At 46.4% G+C, this 16,540-nt stretch overlaps 3 protein-coding genes across 3 annotated transcripts; 1 reads left to right on the top strand and 2 right to left on the bottom strand.

Moving 5' to 3' along the window:
* Positions 1 to 1,754: 1,754 nt before the first annotated feature.
* On the bottom strand, positions 1,755 to 5,534 carry LOC112872987. Its single transcript, XM_025936019.1, has 5 exons — positions 5,405 to 5,534; positions 4,774 to 5,331; positions 3,921 to 3,980; positions 2,771 to 2,809; positions 1,755 to 2,122 (listed from the first exon to the last, which is right to left on the bottom strand). The coding sequence occupies exons 1-5, from the start codon at positions 5,532 to 5,534 to the stop codon at positions 2,067 to 2,069; spliced, it is 843 nt and encodes a 280-aa protein (XP_025791804.1). The 3' UTR covers positions 1,755 to 2,066.
* LOC112874043 (serine/threonine-protein kinase RIPK-like) lies at positions 5,373 to 9,155 on the top strand. The gene is made up of 5 exons (XM_025937193.1): positions 5,373 to 5,943; positions 7,198 to 7,333; positions 8,085 to 8,221; positions 8,321 to 8,444; positions 8,568 to 9,155. The coding sequence occupies exons 1-5, from the start codon at positions 5,533 to 5,535 to the stop codon at positions 8,924 to 8,926; spliced, it is 1,167 nt and encodes a 388-aa protein (XP_025792978.1). The 5' UTR covers positions 5,373 to 5,532; the 3' UTR covers positions 8,927 to 9,155.
* A 649-nt stretch (positions 9,156 to 9,804) lies between these two features.
* On the bottom strand, positions 9,805 to 13,694 carry LOC112874041 (subtilisin-like protease SBT1.8). Its single transcript, XM_025937191.1, has 2 exons — positions 12,029 to 13,694; positions 9,805 to 10,838 (listed from the first exon to the last, which is right to left on the bottom strand). Exons 1-2 carry the CDS (start codon positions 13,659 to 13,661, stop codon positions 10,177 to 10,179), a joined length of 2,295 nt encoding a protein of 764 aa, XP_025792976.1. The 5' UTR covers positions 13,662 to 13,694; the 3' UTR covers positions 9,805 to 10,176.
* Between the last annotated feature and the right edge of the window lie 2,846 nt (positions 13,695 to 16,540).

Here is a 16,540-nt window from a genome sequence, read left to right as displayed (position 1 = left end):
CATGGCACCTAGAATTTTGTCCATATCTATGACAATGGAATCGCTGTTGGGACAATAGAAGATGTAGGGACTCTTCACCAAGTGTATCATATGCAACTATCGTCACTTAGACACTAATAGTCGTATAAACAGTTAGTGGAACGTTACTAAAGGTGGTAACGGATCATGGCACTAGTGGTATCTTCACAATTCAATTTAGCTCTTAACTTAAAGTTACATAAGATTAGAGCCCGATCTTATTAGGATCCGGTTCTTAAATTATTTAGACTAAATTTTAAGACTCTTTACCACCTCTATCCCAAATATCACCCCTACCCCTAATATGCTACTGGCTTCTCGCTAGTTAGCTTGAAACTTGTTCATCGGCACCGAGATTAGAATACTAGGATGGCAGGCGCGCAACACCACACCTGTTTTGAGAAAGGCTTAATATGTTTGTCAGAGTCCTTGCACTTGCAAATAGTTAAAAAAGAGTAATAATGCACCAGACGTGTAGTATTTTCATTTGAGTTTGCAGCCACGTTGCAAATAGATAACAAATTTTTAACTGACATCCATTGGCATTATTTTTTAGTATTTTTTTAAAAAAACTCGAACCAATCGATCAACAATTAGGGGGGAGGGGGAGTTTTTTTTTCTTTCGGGATTGGACGCGTGGGCAGCAATTCTTGCCGAGGAACCGACGACGCCCCTGCCATGTGCCGCGCCAGACACCGGTTTTCTTCTTTTTTTTCAGCTGGGCTGGGATGGTAAAACAACGTACTGGGACACGTGTCGGATATAGATTGGGTTAAAACGCAGATGGACTCCGTTGATTGGATTTCTTGGGCATAAGACGTTACTTATAAAATACTGCAACTACAATATAAAATAGTCTGCAAGTTTGTAGGGTTCCTATGTAAACATTTGGGCGCCAGTTAGTATGTTGATGTCATCATTCCGCAAGGCAGTTGTAGAAGGCGATGGCATAGATTCATAAGAAACCTCTATTCCAGATAATGATGAATACAGAACAACTAGCTGAAACTAGAACCAAAGAAGACAAGGAAAATAGAATCTCAGCCGTCTCACTTTTCCCAATAAACTGAAGATATTGAGAAAAAGATATACTACAGCAGATCTAAAAATCTCTCATTTTCCCTAATAATTATTTGATTATCCCAATATTTCACCCCAACTCCACTTAAATAAAGAGAATCTTGACTCTCCTAAGATTATTAGGAAACTGTAAAATCATCTCTCCTAATAATGTATGAAGGTGGAGCATCTAATAATCTATAAAAGTGGTATTGGGATATCCCAATACTATCTTATTAGGATATTTTTATTGGAACTACTAAAGATGCTCTAAGGATCTATATGGATCCACCAACTAATTGATAGGTAGCTAATTTTAGCAGAGGTGGATCCAAACGGGACCATGTAATAGGTACCGGTTAATGGATTAGTTTAGTGGATCTAAACAGGCCTAAGTACTTTTGAGTTGTAAAAATGGAATTTTTCTTCTATATGAATTCCAGATGCCGATAGTCAATGGTTGAAACATATTTGAATTTGGTTGCATCTATATAGGTATATAGACTTATGTTCATCAGAGGAAGTAAATTTGGTTAATCTCAGCTATCCATTATGTAATGTAATCTCTGTAATTTTGAAGTTTTTCAAAAAAAAAGTTATTTTTTAAGAACACGGCTAACATACGGCCAGCCGTAAATTAGACCAGCCGCACGGTCGCCCCGATTAGAAAAGGCAAATAGAATCAGCAAATGCTACCTTCCATATATATAAATCACTCCCGTCAATACAATAGAGAGACTAACATGTCGAGCAATTTTCTTACTACAATCAGACCCACCATCGCCTCTCCTAATCTATTCATTTATGTACGTTCCTACTCCACTAATACTACCAATTCAACTCAATGGTTATACAATGAAGCAACTTTTGGGGACCTCATAAGCAAAGTTAAAGAACTCTAAGAAAATCTAAGAAAATTAGAACATGTACAAAGGTATTTTTCACCAATCTAAAAATTCAGACAATGACACGAAGCAAGTCTTCAGGCCTCATTCTCTAGCACCAAAAAAATATGGACCGGCACCATCATCATATTTGTGTAAGCCTACTATGGAACCAAAATAAAGAATTGAATCAAAGAGGGGACATAATCAGAATATGAAATGCTAAAGTAAGAATGAATATTTTGCATGAAATTGTTCGGTAGACCAAAATAGTAAAATTCCCCATACTATGAAAAGATTGCTAGAACCAGAACACAAAGTGTTGAACCACAGCGAATAAATTGCTTGTTGATGTAACATAAGTTGCCTAATTTAGTAGCATATTTTTGCCAATGAACAATGAAAAGAACTGCTACTCTTGCTACTCTTCCTGTTACTGGATCTAAAATAAAATAAATTCGGCATCCTATTACAAATACATCTATGCTTGTAAAAAATTAAAGTTTTTCCTACACAATCTTACTCCTGCACATGTAGACCTCATCAGGTCCTATTACAGTGTGGTGCCTATAGCTGCATCATCTCTTCCTAATCTACAACTTGCTTCTATGCCTGGTACTTCAATAGGAAAATGGAATCTACCAAGATCAGTAGATAGAGGATACAAAAGAAAAGTAAAGAAGACACACTAATAGAATGAATGCAAAACCAAAAAGAGACAAGGAATAAGTGTGAAATCAAAACATATCCAATATACAACTATGTACTGCTAGCAATTGTAAAACCTGTGCTGAATCAAAAATGCTAACCTAAAATTAATAATTGCCCATTGATTTTGCATAACTTGCCTACGAATGAATTCCACAAGTTGATCAGTAAAATTGAAATCATTGATAGTAAAAATGAGCTAATTGACCTCTTCTAGAACAATATTACTACCTAATCAAACCATATTTTTGCCTAATGCAGTATACCATTTTACCTATTCCAGAATCATATTATTGCCTTATTAATAACATCATTAGTGTCTAATAAGGTATATAGTAAAGAAAGGCTTGTACCGCTCCACCATGTCAAAGGCAGTTAATACAATGCTATTGCCCACATTATTAAAAAAATGGTAGCAAACAGCGATGCACCTTCGTATTTCTAGAGGTGAAATTGTATTGGAATTGCGGTCAAAACATCATTAATAAAACAGTAATGACTTAGTTCCAGCCGACCATATCCTAAAAAAACTAGATCTAACATGTTTATTGAATACAGACCTATCAATTAAAGAAAAAATTTGGAAGATATCAATTCAACCAGCACTAAGATTAGTGACTAGCAGTTATGAATCATACAAAACACATCTTGTGCAGATTCTATATCGTTATTGAACTTGCGCCGACCCTAGAAATAAAAAACACAGTAAGCACACAACTAAAATGGATACAGATTGCTTAAGCATGATATGTAAATTGCTTAACAATAACAAGAAAAATGCTAGAGAGTGAAGCTATAATTGTGGAAGGAATACAACATACCATTTAACCGTAGACTAGAAAATTATAGATAGTAAAAATAACAAATTGGGTAGATGTGAAGTGGTTGGGAAGATGAAATTTAGATCACAGGCTCATCAAGTTGCAACATATACGGAACGAAAACCAATAGTATCCTAAGTAGCAATGAGCTTATTCACCTCACATTTCTAAACAACCCTACTAGCAGCAACAAGCTTATTCATCCACATTTCTAAACACTAGCCCTACTGATAGCAACAGATACATAATAAAAAAAATACAACAGTATCCAGAGCAGCAATGGCATATTTCATCGGTAAAGACTTCACACAGGATACATAGCGCTGTAAAAGATGAAACCGTAACTGAAAAACTTGAGAAATTGATCTCACCCTTTCACCAAAGCCAAAGCAATAAAAAAAGTATATTAGGCCAAAAAGAAATGCCTTACCTGCAAGCACCACCTTCATTGACGCCAGGTCTGTAGAATCTAAGCCATAAGTTCTCCTCGCTGCACACATGACAAAAGGGGTGTAAAGAACATCAGATACAACAGAGAATTTCCGATGGAAGCACTTCAATAGAATTATTAATGCAACATGAGAAAAATTCTACCAAGACCAAGAAGTTTGTATTTCCTAGAGAAAAAGGCAGTTCTGTAGTAGTACCAAAATATAACCAAGTTGCATAGTGTCATGCATGGCTATTAAAACCTTGCTTACGGATTCACAGAAAATCCATCAAAAACCAAAAATGCCTTGGATAAAAATGAATGAATACGTCCTTCTAGCTAGCATTACTGATGACAATAAAACTGGACCTGTGTTTGAGCACATATCATTATGACTTGTAATCCAATCTATAACATTAAAACTCCATGTTGGCTATCAAAAACTGGCTTACAATTTATTTACAAAATAAACTCCATGGTGAAGACAATTTACTCCATTGCTGCCAACTAACACAAGGCTCATGATCTCACAAAAAACACCCAGCCACGCACACATGGCTCATAGCTCGATAGCCGAATTCACTAACCCTGATTACGACAACCTCCCTCAATCTCTCTCATCGCAAAAGGAAATGAAACAACACTCCTGCTATGAAATTTCCTGTAGAACCATTAAACCCTAGGGAACCGGATACCCGAATTACACAAGCGTCCATGCAAAAACCATTAGATCCCGAGAGGAAATACACCACACTAACCATCAATTACTCAAAGAATCGACCAACATGCGAGGTCGCTTTAGACAACTAGGTCAGAGGAGGGATGGGGAAATATGGGGGAAGAAAATCCTAACCTGATCTTGAGCGCGTGGCTGAGGCAGTCGACGACGGCGATGAAGTTGCCTGCTGCTGGAACTCGAAGGGCAGCCACGGCACTCCTAGAGCCGCGATATTCTCACCAGAACCCCCCGCTTCCCGGGTCTGACTCGCGAGGCCTCCACCACCGGTGGTCCCTGCTGGGCGCAGGGTTCTGCCGGAGTTTCCGCATCCTCTCTGATGTGCCCGCCCACGAAGGGAATCGGTCGTCGCCCCATTGCGGCGCGTGGCCGAGCGCACTCGCGGGCAGATGATCTGTGCGGAGCTCCGCCTCCCACCGTCGCCGCCGCCACGGCGAGCTCTGTTTGCGATGGGCCGGGTACGGGTCCCAGCCGCCTCGCCTGCGGCGCGCTCCGGAGCCACCTCCCGCCGGCGAAACCCTAAGCGCGAGATAAGAGCGAGCCAGAGAGCGCGTATTCGTCGAGTTGCGTGGGCCCCACACGCCGACGAGAATGAGAGGCTGAACTGAAAAATACGTGCTCTGGTCCAGTCGGAGAGCCAGCCCTTCAAGAGAAATAAAATACGGCCGCTGAATACTGGTCATTACCTATTTTTTAATACAATCCAGAATTTGGAAAATTGGAAGCAGCTCTCCCAACCAAACCAAACCTCTGATTGATGGGCTGATGATGCCAGCAACTACTCCTACAAACAGCCCACTCCATACAACGACTGCTTCGCACACAAACGACTCCACACAAACAAAATCGCTCGACTTCTGATCAGCACGCGCGCGCATGGGGAAGCCCAAGTCGTCGTCGACGACGTCGTGGAGCTCACTGTTCGGCCTCGGCTGCTTCAGCTCCTCCTACGCCGGCCTCTCCGGCGACTCCGGCTCCGGCTCGAGGAACGCCGCGAAGGTAGCCTCCAGCTCCAGGCCGCCCGCGCCGCCGCCGCCGCCGCCGCTGCCGTCGCCGGAGGACCTGTCGCTGTCGCTGGCGGGGTCCGACGTGCTGGCGTTCACGGTGGACGAGCTCCGGGCGGCGACGCGGGACTTCTCGATGAGCAACTTCGTCGGCGAGGGCGGGTTCGGGCCCGTCTACAAGGGCCGCGTCGACGAGAGGATCAGGCCGGGCCTCCGGCACCCGCAGGCCGTCGCCGTCAAGCTGCTCGACCTCGAGGGCTCGCAGGGACATAAAGAATGGCTGGTAAGCTACAGTAGTTCGCGGCTAATTATTTGATTAAGATCAATAACCTAGTAGATTTTTTTGAGGCGGACATGCGAGAATATAGTGATTAATGCACTGTTGTTCGTCTGAAGTGAGTAGATTTTAATCCTTTTTAAGCTATATACAGGATTTGGTTTGAGTTCATCGCTAATGTGGAATCATGTTCTGGAAGTAAACTCACTTTCCACATATTGAACAGTCTCTTTTACATGTGAATGGTTTGGGCAGATGTGGTTTGAGATGAGCCTAGAGTGTTGGAGTTGGTGCAAGGGTCGATTTGTTTTTGTGGTGTTTGCTTTGAGGAATGGGATGATCACCATCACTTTCTCGCTCATATTTTTATTTAGTTTGCGAAATGAAATAGGTTGGTCCATCACCATCTCATGCCTCAATATGCAGATAATTAGTGTAAGCATGATGGCTCGAGTTATCCTAGAGAAGTTCTTGGAATCAAACTTACCCATCTAAGATTGGTTCATTCATCTAACAAAACACCAGGTTAGTGTCTTATCAAATAATTGAGAGGTAATGTATATTTGAACAATTAGCCAGCCAAGACCTGGGACCTATTTACCATGGCGTTCTGTTTCATGAATGAGCCGATTTTCCAGGACGTGATGTTGAATTGTTGACCTTGTGATGAATCCTGTCTTAATTTTAAGCATTTTCTTGACTTTGCACTGAAACTGCACTGAAGAATTAAACTGCAAAATTCCAAAGTTGTCATTGATACTGTTGTGCGTTTTGCAGTGTGGGGTAGCATGTTCAGGAAGTAGGGTTAACTAAACAAAACTCCAAGCTTGTTACAATTTCAAGCAATATTCTGCACTGTTTATGTACTATAATGAGCGACTGCCGTTCAGATTAATATAAACAAACATGAAAATTATTGTTATGCCCATTTTAATTCCTTATATTATTTAACAATCAAGAATTAGATAAGATTATCCTAAGCCTACTCCAAAGAAAACTGTAGTGTTGCCATCTGGCTTAGCTGTGATCACGTTGGACGAAAGTCGCCAAGTCTTCTCTCCTCTTCAGACGTGATTTCCTTTCAGAACTCTTTAGTCAACTTGTCAACCACCTAACCAACACTGCATTGTTTGGTCAAATAATTCGACTAGAATAAGTGTTAGCCGTCAAGATATTCCTTAAAATACTTAGAAGATGCTGTATATGTTGACCTGTATCAATCTGTGATGGATTATTTATTTGTTTGTTTCGTCTGGGCAGGCTGAAGTCATTTTCCTTGGGCAAATGCGGCATCCACACCTCGTCAAACTGATCGGCTATTGCTACCAGGAACAGCACAGGCTTCTTGTCTACGAGTTCATGGCGAGGGGCAGCTTGGAGAAGCATCTCTTCAAAAGTACGGCAGATTCTATAATTTTACTTCATTTTTTTCAGTAACAACAAAAGTTCGACAAACTATGTTTCGCATTTATCTTGGTAATCCACCTGGTGCCTTTGCAAAAAAAAATAGTGGATGGATATGTTTATCTTTTAGAACCAGAGGCACTCAGTAGTAGTCACTATCATGATCCCTATGCAATTTTCCCTTTAGCTTTCGTCTATGTGCATGTCCAAATACAAGAGATATTGACTATTCATACTGCTTTTTAGATTTTTTCTTTAAAAAAAAACTTGCTGTTGCACGTATATAGTTGAAATGTTTACATCAGCCTTTGTCGTCATGCATCTGATGACCTGGTCTTGATAACCCGATGTGATTCATGCACACGGAACTTTTTCGTATTCTTCACGGTTTATACCTCTAACCCCTTTTGCAACTATACACACACAGACCAGTTCACATTTTAATGTTTAGTTAAAGGCTGTTATGATGGAATCTAATTAGTGTGACAAAAAGGGCCATTGAACTCTCCAATTGTTTCACTTTACTAAAGAGTCCACACAGGACATCATATTGAGATGGCCAAGCATTGTACTATGCATTAGGGAACTAGCAAAGCTCACAAGTCCAAAGTGGTCGAAGTTGTATCCTAGTAGGCTGAATTACGCATACAGATTTTTTTTTAAAAAAATAACACCGCAATGATATCGTTTGCATTTTGTTGATGCTTAAGTGGCCTAAACAAATGCTTTCATCAATACTACAGAATACTCTGCTTCCCTGCCATGGTCAGCGCGATTGAAGATCTCCATTGGAGCTGCCAAAGGTTTGGCCTTCCTCCACGAAGCTGCAAAACCCGTCATCTACCGCGATTTCAAGGCCTCCAACATCCTACTGGACTCGGTATGTGTACATGCTTAGGTTCGTTAACCAATTGCATGATCCAGTGTTGTATATCATCTCACTGACATCCGGTTCATGTGGTTCTTTCCCTTCATTTAGGACTACACAGCAAAGCTGTCGGATTTCGGACTAGCAAAGGATGGGCCTGGCGAAGACGAAACCCATGTCTCGACCCGAGTCATGGGCACACAGGGCTATGCCGCACCCGAGTACATCATGACCGGTATAAGCTTCGCATTCTCTTTGTCGTTCTCATATATATGCAAGCAGAACAAGTTTGAACATGTAAACACGTAGATAACTCAACTGACAAGTCTATCATCTCTTCTTTACTCTTCTGTATCAGGACATCTGACAACAAAGAGCGACGTGTATAGCTTCGGCGTTGTACTGCTGGAGCTGCTAACGGGGCGGAAGGCGGTGGACAAGAACAGGCCGCCGCGAGAGCAAAACCTTGTGGAATGGGCGCGGCCGTGCCTGAACGATCCTCGCCGGCTCGCCCGCGTGATGGACCGGAGGCTGGACGGGCAGTACCCTACTCGCGCTGCACAAAAGGCCGCAGCGATCGCTCACAAGTGCCTGCATGTGAGCCCTAAATCCCGGCCCCAGATGTCAGCCGTTGTGGAGGCCCTGGAGTCACTGCTCGCTCTAGACGACGGCGCTGTAGAACCATTTGTGTACACGGCGCCGCCGGAGAACAAATGAACGGTCGGTGATGTGCAAGGGAACAGAATGCTCCACAAAATGAATCTTGTCTGCATCATCATGGAAATTAACGGGGGAAATGAAAGCAAAGGTTTTCTTGCAAAGTTGTAACTAATAAGTAGATTAATGGAGTCTCCTCCCCACAGACTAATGGTTTCTTGAAGGGCATCATGTTTCACTGGCAGCTCAGACTTCGATTTGGGATGAATGAAAAAGTAGTTTTGGGCTAGCATGGGCCAGGACACATTATAATTTTGGGCCAACAGAGGTGTACGTGAGGGGGGGGGGGGGCGGGAATTGGTCATCACAATGTGGCCTACTCCAGATATGACTGACTTTGCACCCATTGGGCCATTCTTGATACGAAACAATCAATCAAGCAGGCCTAAATATTCCGTTGACAAACTGCCTTTCATATGCTGGAAGGATTCCCTCGAAAAAAAATAATACTGGAAGGAAAAGAAATAGTAGCAATACAGATCATCTGTAACGGAGATGACAAGTGCGGGAGGAAGATGGTAGGAGAGCAGAGAGCACGCGTGCTTTGCAGGCGTACACACGCATGCCGGGCAAAAGGCGGCATGGTGTGGGACAACGCACGCAGCCTTTTCTTTTCCTTGTCCAGGAAAGCAGATCGTAATGTCCATCGAGCCAGCCTAGTACCTGCAAACGGTACAGTATGCTGGGATCTGAATTCTCATGTTTGTGTGCGTTACGACGATGGGAGGATTTGCGGCAAGAATCCTGTCACTAGAGCGGCAGCTCATGTGGAGGGCAAAGTAGCAGTATCATGTTCAGCGTTGTACAAGTTCAAATCTGAAATTCTGGCGAGCATGTCCAAAAATCAGGTCAATTCACAGGCTTGACAGGCAACAAGGTAGCAGAGAAACCCAATCATTTCATTCTGCACAGCTTCAGGTAACAGAGTCGATGTAGAGCCAGTACATATTACCAGCCACATGGCTACACCAAACGGCAGATTGATTTCATGTCTGCAGGCCTAAGCCAGAAAGAAAGGAAACCTCACATGTTAATTTCACAAGTTACATGCCGGACTTCTGAAAACTAGAGGCGAAACTAAGGTCCGGTGAGTTACCGACCGACCGAGGGAAGAAACAAACATAGGTTTGCAGTCGAGGGCTCCACGCCGATTCTCTTTGTGGAGAGTGATCAGCAAACTACATCAAGCTGTCTATCTTGCATCTGCTTCGGACCATGATTAGGCACCAGGAAGACTGAACTTACCGTCCTCACATCTTCCATGTATAGGCAACCGGGCTGCGAACAACGTGCTCATCGTTCACCCAGGATATCCACCCGAAATTCGGTTTTGCTTGGCCTTGACCAGCCTTCGACATGAAGGTGACATAGTATCTCTGCTTCTGCCCGACCTTCTTGAACGTCAGTTTAGTCGGTGTCACCATGACGCTAACAGATTCAGGGCTGCTGACCTTCACGTTGTAGACAGACGTCGCTGGGCCAACGTTGGTTACCTCCCTTCTGAACCTCAGGACCCGCTTCGATTTCTGCTTGAACACCACCGAGAACGAAGGGTAGTTGAGATCACCAGGACGGAATTTCTTCGGACAGGAGAAGTTGGACATCTTGGTGATCACTTGGATGTGTGGGGCGCTGTAGTCCAGGGAGCAGAGGAAGGCAACGTAGTCATTGGTGGAGATATCATACACAAGGCCTGGAGAAAGCGCCTTCTGTGGGTCGACATGGCCAGCACCATAAGCAAATGCGTTTGCAAGCGACCCATCTGCTGCATCCCGCAGAGAGGAGTTTGTGTTGTCAACAGTGTATGCAGTGGTCATGAGTGCAGACTTGATGGCAGCAGGGCTCCAGTTAGGGTGAGCGGCCTTCAGTAGTGCAGCAACTCCACTGATGTGAGGGCAGGACATGGATGTCCCTGCAGGAACCAAAGTAATCAATCAATTGATCAGATAAAAGCAAACACCTGACGAATTAGAGAGACTAGTTAGTCAAACGTAGTGTTCAGGTTAGCTCATAATAGCATGCAAACTAATAGCTCATAATATCAATCATGGGAGAAAAGCATTATCTATGCATCAACATATGAGAACACGATAGCTGAGAATACAAGATGAGAGTATGTGCCTGGATGGAACATAGAGCAACTGAGAAAAAAAACCACTTGATTTCAAGATTTGAATTCTCTGTTATGGTACCATCAACTCAGTTATTCCTTCCATTCCATCTACTTATAATTTTTTTCAACAAAGGGAAAATCTCCTGTGTATTTCTCTTCTCATCATAAAGATTATCAGTTCAACCACCATGGCAACACACAGCAGCAATGCACATAATCCGGGGGTACACTAGAAACAGCTTTGTCTACTAGTATCAATTAAACTATGCTTCTAAGAACATATCAATATCCCAGCATCAACTCAGTAAGCAAACATTGTTAGATTTTGATCTACTCCTGGAGTCATAGTGCAGGACAGAATCAAAGACTATTCTGACATTAATCAGACAACAAAGAATTAATGAGATATAGATCTCACAGAATTCTTTAATTGTGTAGCAAATTGGTACTCACGACACTCGACACCTTTCTTTTCAGTTAGTAGTGAAAACGTCACCACAGATTCACAATACCCAGTCTATAAAGTTGGAGAGTACTCAAACACTAGTGTGATTGTGTCTACTTGCCTCATGCCTTTTGAATTGCCAATTAAAAGAAACAAAAGTAAAAAAGTAACTTGTCCTAGCTGCTGTTGCCTTTTACGAGTTCATATCTGCAAAGCATCACATGTGCATCCCTGACAAAAGGCGGTGAAAGCAAATGCCATTTCTTACGACAGAAATGAACGTTGGGATGAAACGGCCTTTCTGCCACAGCATGAGCATGACTGAATCCTGTTTCCTAGTACATCTCCCCTCTTCTACTGACTGAATGTATGTGTGTGTAGGAGCAGTAAATCAGTAACTCCAAACATGCTAGCAAAATGACAAGATGTGAAATTTTGAATCTGAGAAGTCCAAAAGCCTGATACGGACGATAGCAACATGACAAGATGAGAAATTTTGAATCTGAGGAATGCAATAGCCTGATAGTGACAGTGGGACGCTCACCGGAGATGATATTGAAGTTCGTCCGGCGGCCGTCCTTGGCGAGCCCGGTCGGTCCCGCTATGCCGGACCACGCGGCCAGGATGTTTACCCCCGGGCCAATCATGTCCGGCTTGAGGATCTCCGGCACGACGGTGTTGGGGCCGCGAGAGCTGAATGCCGCCACGACGGGCGACGGCCGGACGCCAAGAACCGTGCCGCCGAAGCTCAGCATTGCCATCGGCCTGCCGCCGCCGCGCGCCGCGTACTCCCGTATCTTGTCGCCGACCGACCGCCCAACCGCCACGGCCGGGAGCAGATGACTGTCCGCCACGAGCTCCTCGCCGCTGGCCGCCGTGTTGGCCAGCACCATCCCGGCGCCGCCGGCGGCCTTGACGACGGCACCCTTCTCCACGCGCGCGTTGACGCCGCGGTCGCAGAGCACGATCTTGCCGCGCACCGCGGCCGGGTCGAGCGTCCCCGAGAGGCAGAGCTTGCTCGCGTTGTCGCGCCCACTGCCGTAGACGAGAGGGAGCATGGCGGGGTGGGGAGAGGGGGAGGGGCCCGCGTAGAGGGACACGCCGGCGAGGCGTGCACCTGTGGGGAGCGTGACGTAGGCTGGGAAATCGCGGTCTAGCGTGCCGGCGCCGACGGTGGCGACCCACGGCGCGGAGTTCGAGACGGTGGCGCCGGATGGGCCGGAGTTCCCGGCGGAACAGGAGACGAACACGCCGGCCGCCGCGGCACCGAAGGCGCCGACCGCCACGGTGTCCCGGAAGTACGGCGCCGCGCCGCCTCCGAGGGACAGTGACAGCACGCCCACCCCGTCGGCAACGGCGGCGTCAATGCCGGCGAGGATATCGGAGCCGAGGCACCCTTCCGGCCAGCACACCTTGTATGCGGCCACGCGCGCCCCGGGCGCCATCCCACGCGCCGTCCCCGTGGCGTACCCGAGCAAGCTCGCGTTCGCCACCACCGCCCCCGCCGCCGTACTTGCCGTGTGCGTCCCGTGCCCGTCCCTATCGCGCGCCGACCTGAACGTCGTCTTCCCCACGCCTATAGCGCCGCCGTTCGCCGCACGGAGCCCGCGTGCGAAGCTGCGCGCCCCCACCAGCTTCCTCCCGCAGGCGCTCGGCGGGAAATCGACGCCGGCCTCGCACACCCCCTTCCACCGCGCGGGCGGTGGCGGCAGGTTGCCGCCCGAGAAGCTCGGCGACTCCGGCCAGACGCCGGTGTCCAGGACACCTATGACCACGTCGTGCGTGGCCGCCTCCAGATTGCCGATGGCCGGCTGGTACGCCGGCGTTAACAGGCCCAAGAACTCCGGGGAGCGCGTGGTGTGGAGCTGGAACACCTCGTCCGGCACGACCTGGAGCACCTCGGGGGTGCCGCGGAGCATGGTCAGGTGGTCCGGGAGCAGCGCCGCCGCGAATCCGTGGGCCGCGGCGGAGTAGGAGTAGAGCAGGTGGCGCGCCGGGTCGATGGACAGTGACTCGAGGTGCGCCGCGTGCCAGTGCGCCGGGGACGCGTGCACGGCCGGCATCCGCGCCGGGTCCATGAACACGATGTAGGTCGTCGTGTTGCCGCCGCCGCCGGCATTGGCATTGGCAAGCGAGAGGCTTGCAAGGACGAGGAGGAGGGGGAGAGCGAGCTCCATTGTGAGGGAGCGTGACTGTTGTGGGGAGAAAGAGTGGAGATGATAATGGCGGCTGCGTGGGAAGCACTTGTGGCTTGCGGCGAGGTGGGGCCCTTCTGCAGGGCTTTAGAGAGGTTTCTGGGGCTTTTTGGTGGATGAGCATGAGTGCTCTGGGAGGATGAAGATGGAGAATGTCTCTAGGTTTTTTATAAGGAAAAACATAATGGGAGAGACACTAGTGAGTAATGGAACATCATGTAGGGTTTGTGAATTTAGCTATTAGTAATTGTCTAAAGATTGGGAGATCAAGTTGTGTTGTGTTTATAAATGAGTTTGATTGTGATAGTCGTTGGGCAATATTATGAACCTATAATTTATGGATGATGTTTGAACCTTTTATCTATAGGAGGAATGATGTGTGGAGGATCAAATTAGAAAATATTCGATTTTATTTAAAAAAAACTTTGTGCTATGAGTAGTGTGTAATGCAGTACGGTTTCAGTTAATTTTGGTAATTGTTAAATTGGTTGAAATATTGTTTTATTAGGGTTTGGGGGGCATGTAAGCATCATTTCAAGAACGTGTGACATTAGCAATTATTAACTCTTTGACAGTATAGTTTTTTTTATAAGTACCATTCATATGGTAAACCCACCTTTGAGGGACGTATAAATGCATGTGAGCAGTAATAAATAGCAGATCGGTATACACAGTTTAGAGCTAAAATGATGAATTAACGGTAACAAGTAAGGGGGCCAACCCGATATATTATTATGATTGGATGTTGAACAGTTTTTTATTTAGATTAAGGGATGTTGAACAAATGGAAGTCCTATATCCTTCTCAATTCAGATTATCGAGCAATCTCTTAGAAAACTTCTTCCTCCTCCTCCTCCTTGAATCATAAATGAATTGTAGTCTTATATCTTGCAAAGATTAAACATTAGTTAGCATGTATAAGCCTCGTTGTCTACACAGTAACAACAGAAAAAAAGTGAAAGTGAAAGTAGCAATCAAACCACAATAATTTAAGTACACAATCCGTACTCGGCAATGCCGTCGCTGGTCTGGCTCGCTGCAGCCTGCTCGCCTTGCGATTGTCGTGGAGGACTGGAGACCGGAGGCATAGTGCAAAGCGACGCCTGGCGGAGTGAAGTGAAGCCCTGGCGGTGCGCGGGCGCCTCGAGCCATCGAGACATCATGCAGGGGAGGCAGAATGGCGTGCGGCGGCACGGTGAGCACGAGCACTTCGTATACTCATACTGAGAAATTGGGATCGTGGCCTGCATAACAAAAGGCAGGGTAAAAACAATCGCATTGGCTCATTTGCACTTAAACTACAAAGTCTACAGCGTGCAACATACAGGGGGTAAAAAAACCTATTTTTCGCTGCTTCTTCGTTCCCCCATCGGCCCCCTAGCTCTACCTTTGTGATGAGAGCCCAAAATAATAAAATGGATTCGAGGACAGAATGTAGGACTAAAATTTCATTTTATACCTCTTATCAATAAAATATAGAAATATAGTTTCCACCGCATATTTGTACGCACATTTTCCTAAGAACTTATACGTCACTCCGAGGGTTCCAACGGTAACTTTGGGCGGGCCCCCGTGAACGGTAAACTCACCGGGGGAACGGCGTCGAGAACAGGTTGCCCCACCTCCCGTGAGCCTGCCTCACGGGCCCGCCGGCCAGTCGGTTGCAGTAGAGAAAAGGAAAGTCCCCTGCTTTTCCTGCGACCTGGCAAGACAGCGATGCAGATGCGGCAGAGGCATGCGGCCGCGCAGGAGGAGCGGAAGCGGAGATTTGAATTCGCAATTCGGCCTCGGCGCACGCGCGCGCAGACGCAGACAGCAGGCTAGCAGAGGGAGGGTTCCCAACGGCGGATGCGGAGTGGAGTGGGGAGGGCTGGAGGCCCGAGGTCGAGGAGGATGCCTGCCCTCGCACACGCCGCTGCGCCACGACAGGGCATCTCGCGCACGGAGGAGGCGTGTTTGGTTCGGCCTAAGGTTAGGCGTGCCACATCTTGTTAGGCATTTGTTAGGCATTTATTTGTTTCTCAACTAACTGTAGGCACGCCGCAATAGTTAGGCAGATAGATTCCCTTTCGCCATATAAAAAAACGCCTAAGCTTAGACGGTCAAAACGAGCGCCACACTCCCACGCATTGCCTAACTGTAGGTGTGGCAGCCATCCAAACTGCTACCACACTTTTTTTCCAAATGCCTAACTTTAGGCGTGATCATGAACCAAACACGTACTTGAACTTAACTATCTTAGGCGTGCCGCAGCTCAGGCAACATGCTAAGCTTAGGCTAGACGAGTGAGGTGACGAACCAAACAGCCGCTTGCTTCTCCTGCTCCGGGGTGATGTTGGACCTAGCAACTAGCATCACTCCGGCACTTCCGGCTGGCGGCGGCAGCCCTGCGTCGCGCCCATCCTGGCACGGCGCACGCTCGCTCTCCCGTCCAGCAAAGACAGGGATCGGATGGGCTGGCTCCTGTTATCCTGTTCCTCTTCCGGAACCAGCTCGGTGCGCGGCAGGCCAGAGGTGCTTTCTTTAGCTGTTGAGCACCGCAACGATGAGATCGGCTTCGTGCATGAGGTGCCTGTGCCTTTGTCCTTAATCACGCGCTCAACTGTTATTACATGACCCATCGCTTTCTTACGGCAATGCTAATAAGCATGCTGCTGGCTTTTTACTAGCGCCACATCACTTACAGCCTATTCAATAGTCAACTCGTATAATATCGCGTTGTTGATATAGGTTATATCATCAATATATGACTTACCTCATCCTCGCACAAAAATACTTTAGAATCTTGCAGCCCGCTTCTCCTCTCTCTCCTCTCTCCTCTCTCCTCCAACTTAGCATTATTATGATGCGGCAACTCATAC

The sequence above is a fragment of the Panicum hallii genome, chromosome 9 (assembly GCF_002211085.1).
Source record: "Panicum hallii strain FIL2 chromosome 9, PHallii_v3.1, whole genome shotgun sequence".
NCBI classification, from domain to species: domain Eukaryota; kingdom Viridiplantae; phylum Streptophyta; class Magnoliopsida; order Poales; family Poaceae; genus Panicum; species Panicum hallii.
Note: the sequence above shows the minus strand (reverse complement) of the source record. Positions and strands in the feature narration are given on the sequence as shown.

Coding starts and splice junctions, on each gene's coding strand:
- LOC112874043 (XM_025937193.1), top strand. CDS start 5,533: ATGGGGAAGCCCAAGTCGTCGTCGACGACGTCGTGGAGCTCACTGTTC. Junction 8,222..8,320: donor CCAACATCCTACTGGACTCG/GTATGTGTACAT, acceptor CCCTTCATTTAG/GACTACACAGCAAAGCTGTC. Junction 8,445..8,567: donor ACCCGAGTACATCATGACCG/GTATAAGCTTCG, acceptor CTTCTGTATCAG/GACATCTGACAACAAAGAGC.
- LOC112872987 (XM_025936019.1), bottom strand. CDS start 5,534: ATGCGCGCGCGTGCTGATCAGAAGTCGAGCGATTTTGTTTGTGTGGAG. Junction 5,332..5,404: donor CATCAGCCCATCAATCAGAG/GTTTGGTTTGGT, acceptor GGTAATGACCAG/TATTCAGCGGCCGTATTTTA. Junction 3,981..4,773: donor AGCCACGCGCTCAAGATCAG/GTTAGGATTTTC, acceptor TCATGTGTGCAG/CGAGGAGAACTTATGGCTTA.
- LOC112874041 (XM_025937191.1), bottom strand. CDS start 13,661: ATGGAGCTCGCTCTCCCCCTCCTCCTCGTCCTTGCAAGCCTCTCGCTT. Junction 10,839..12,028: donor GAACTTCAATATCATCTCCG/GTGAGCGTCCCA, acceptor TGGTTCCTGCAG/GGACATCCATGTCCTGCCCT.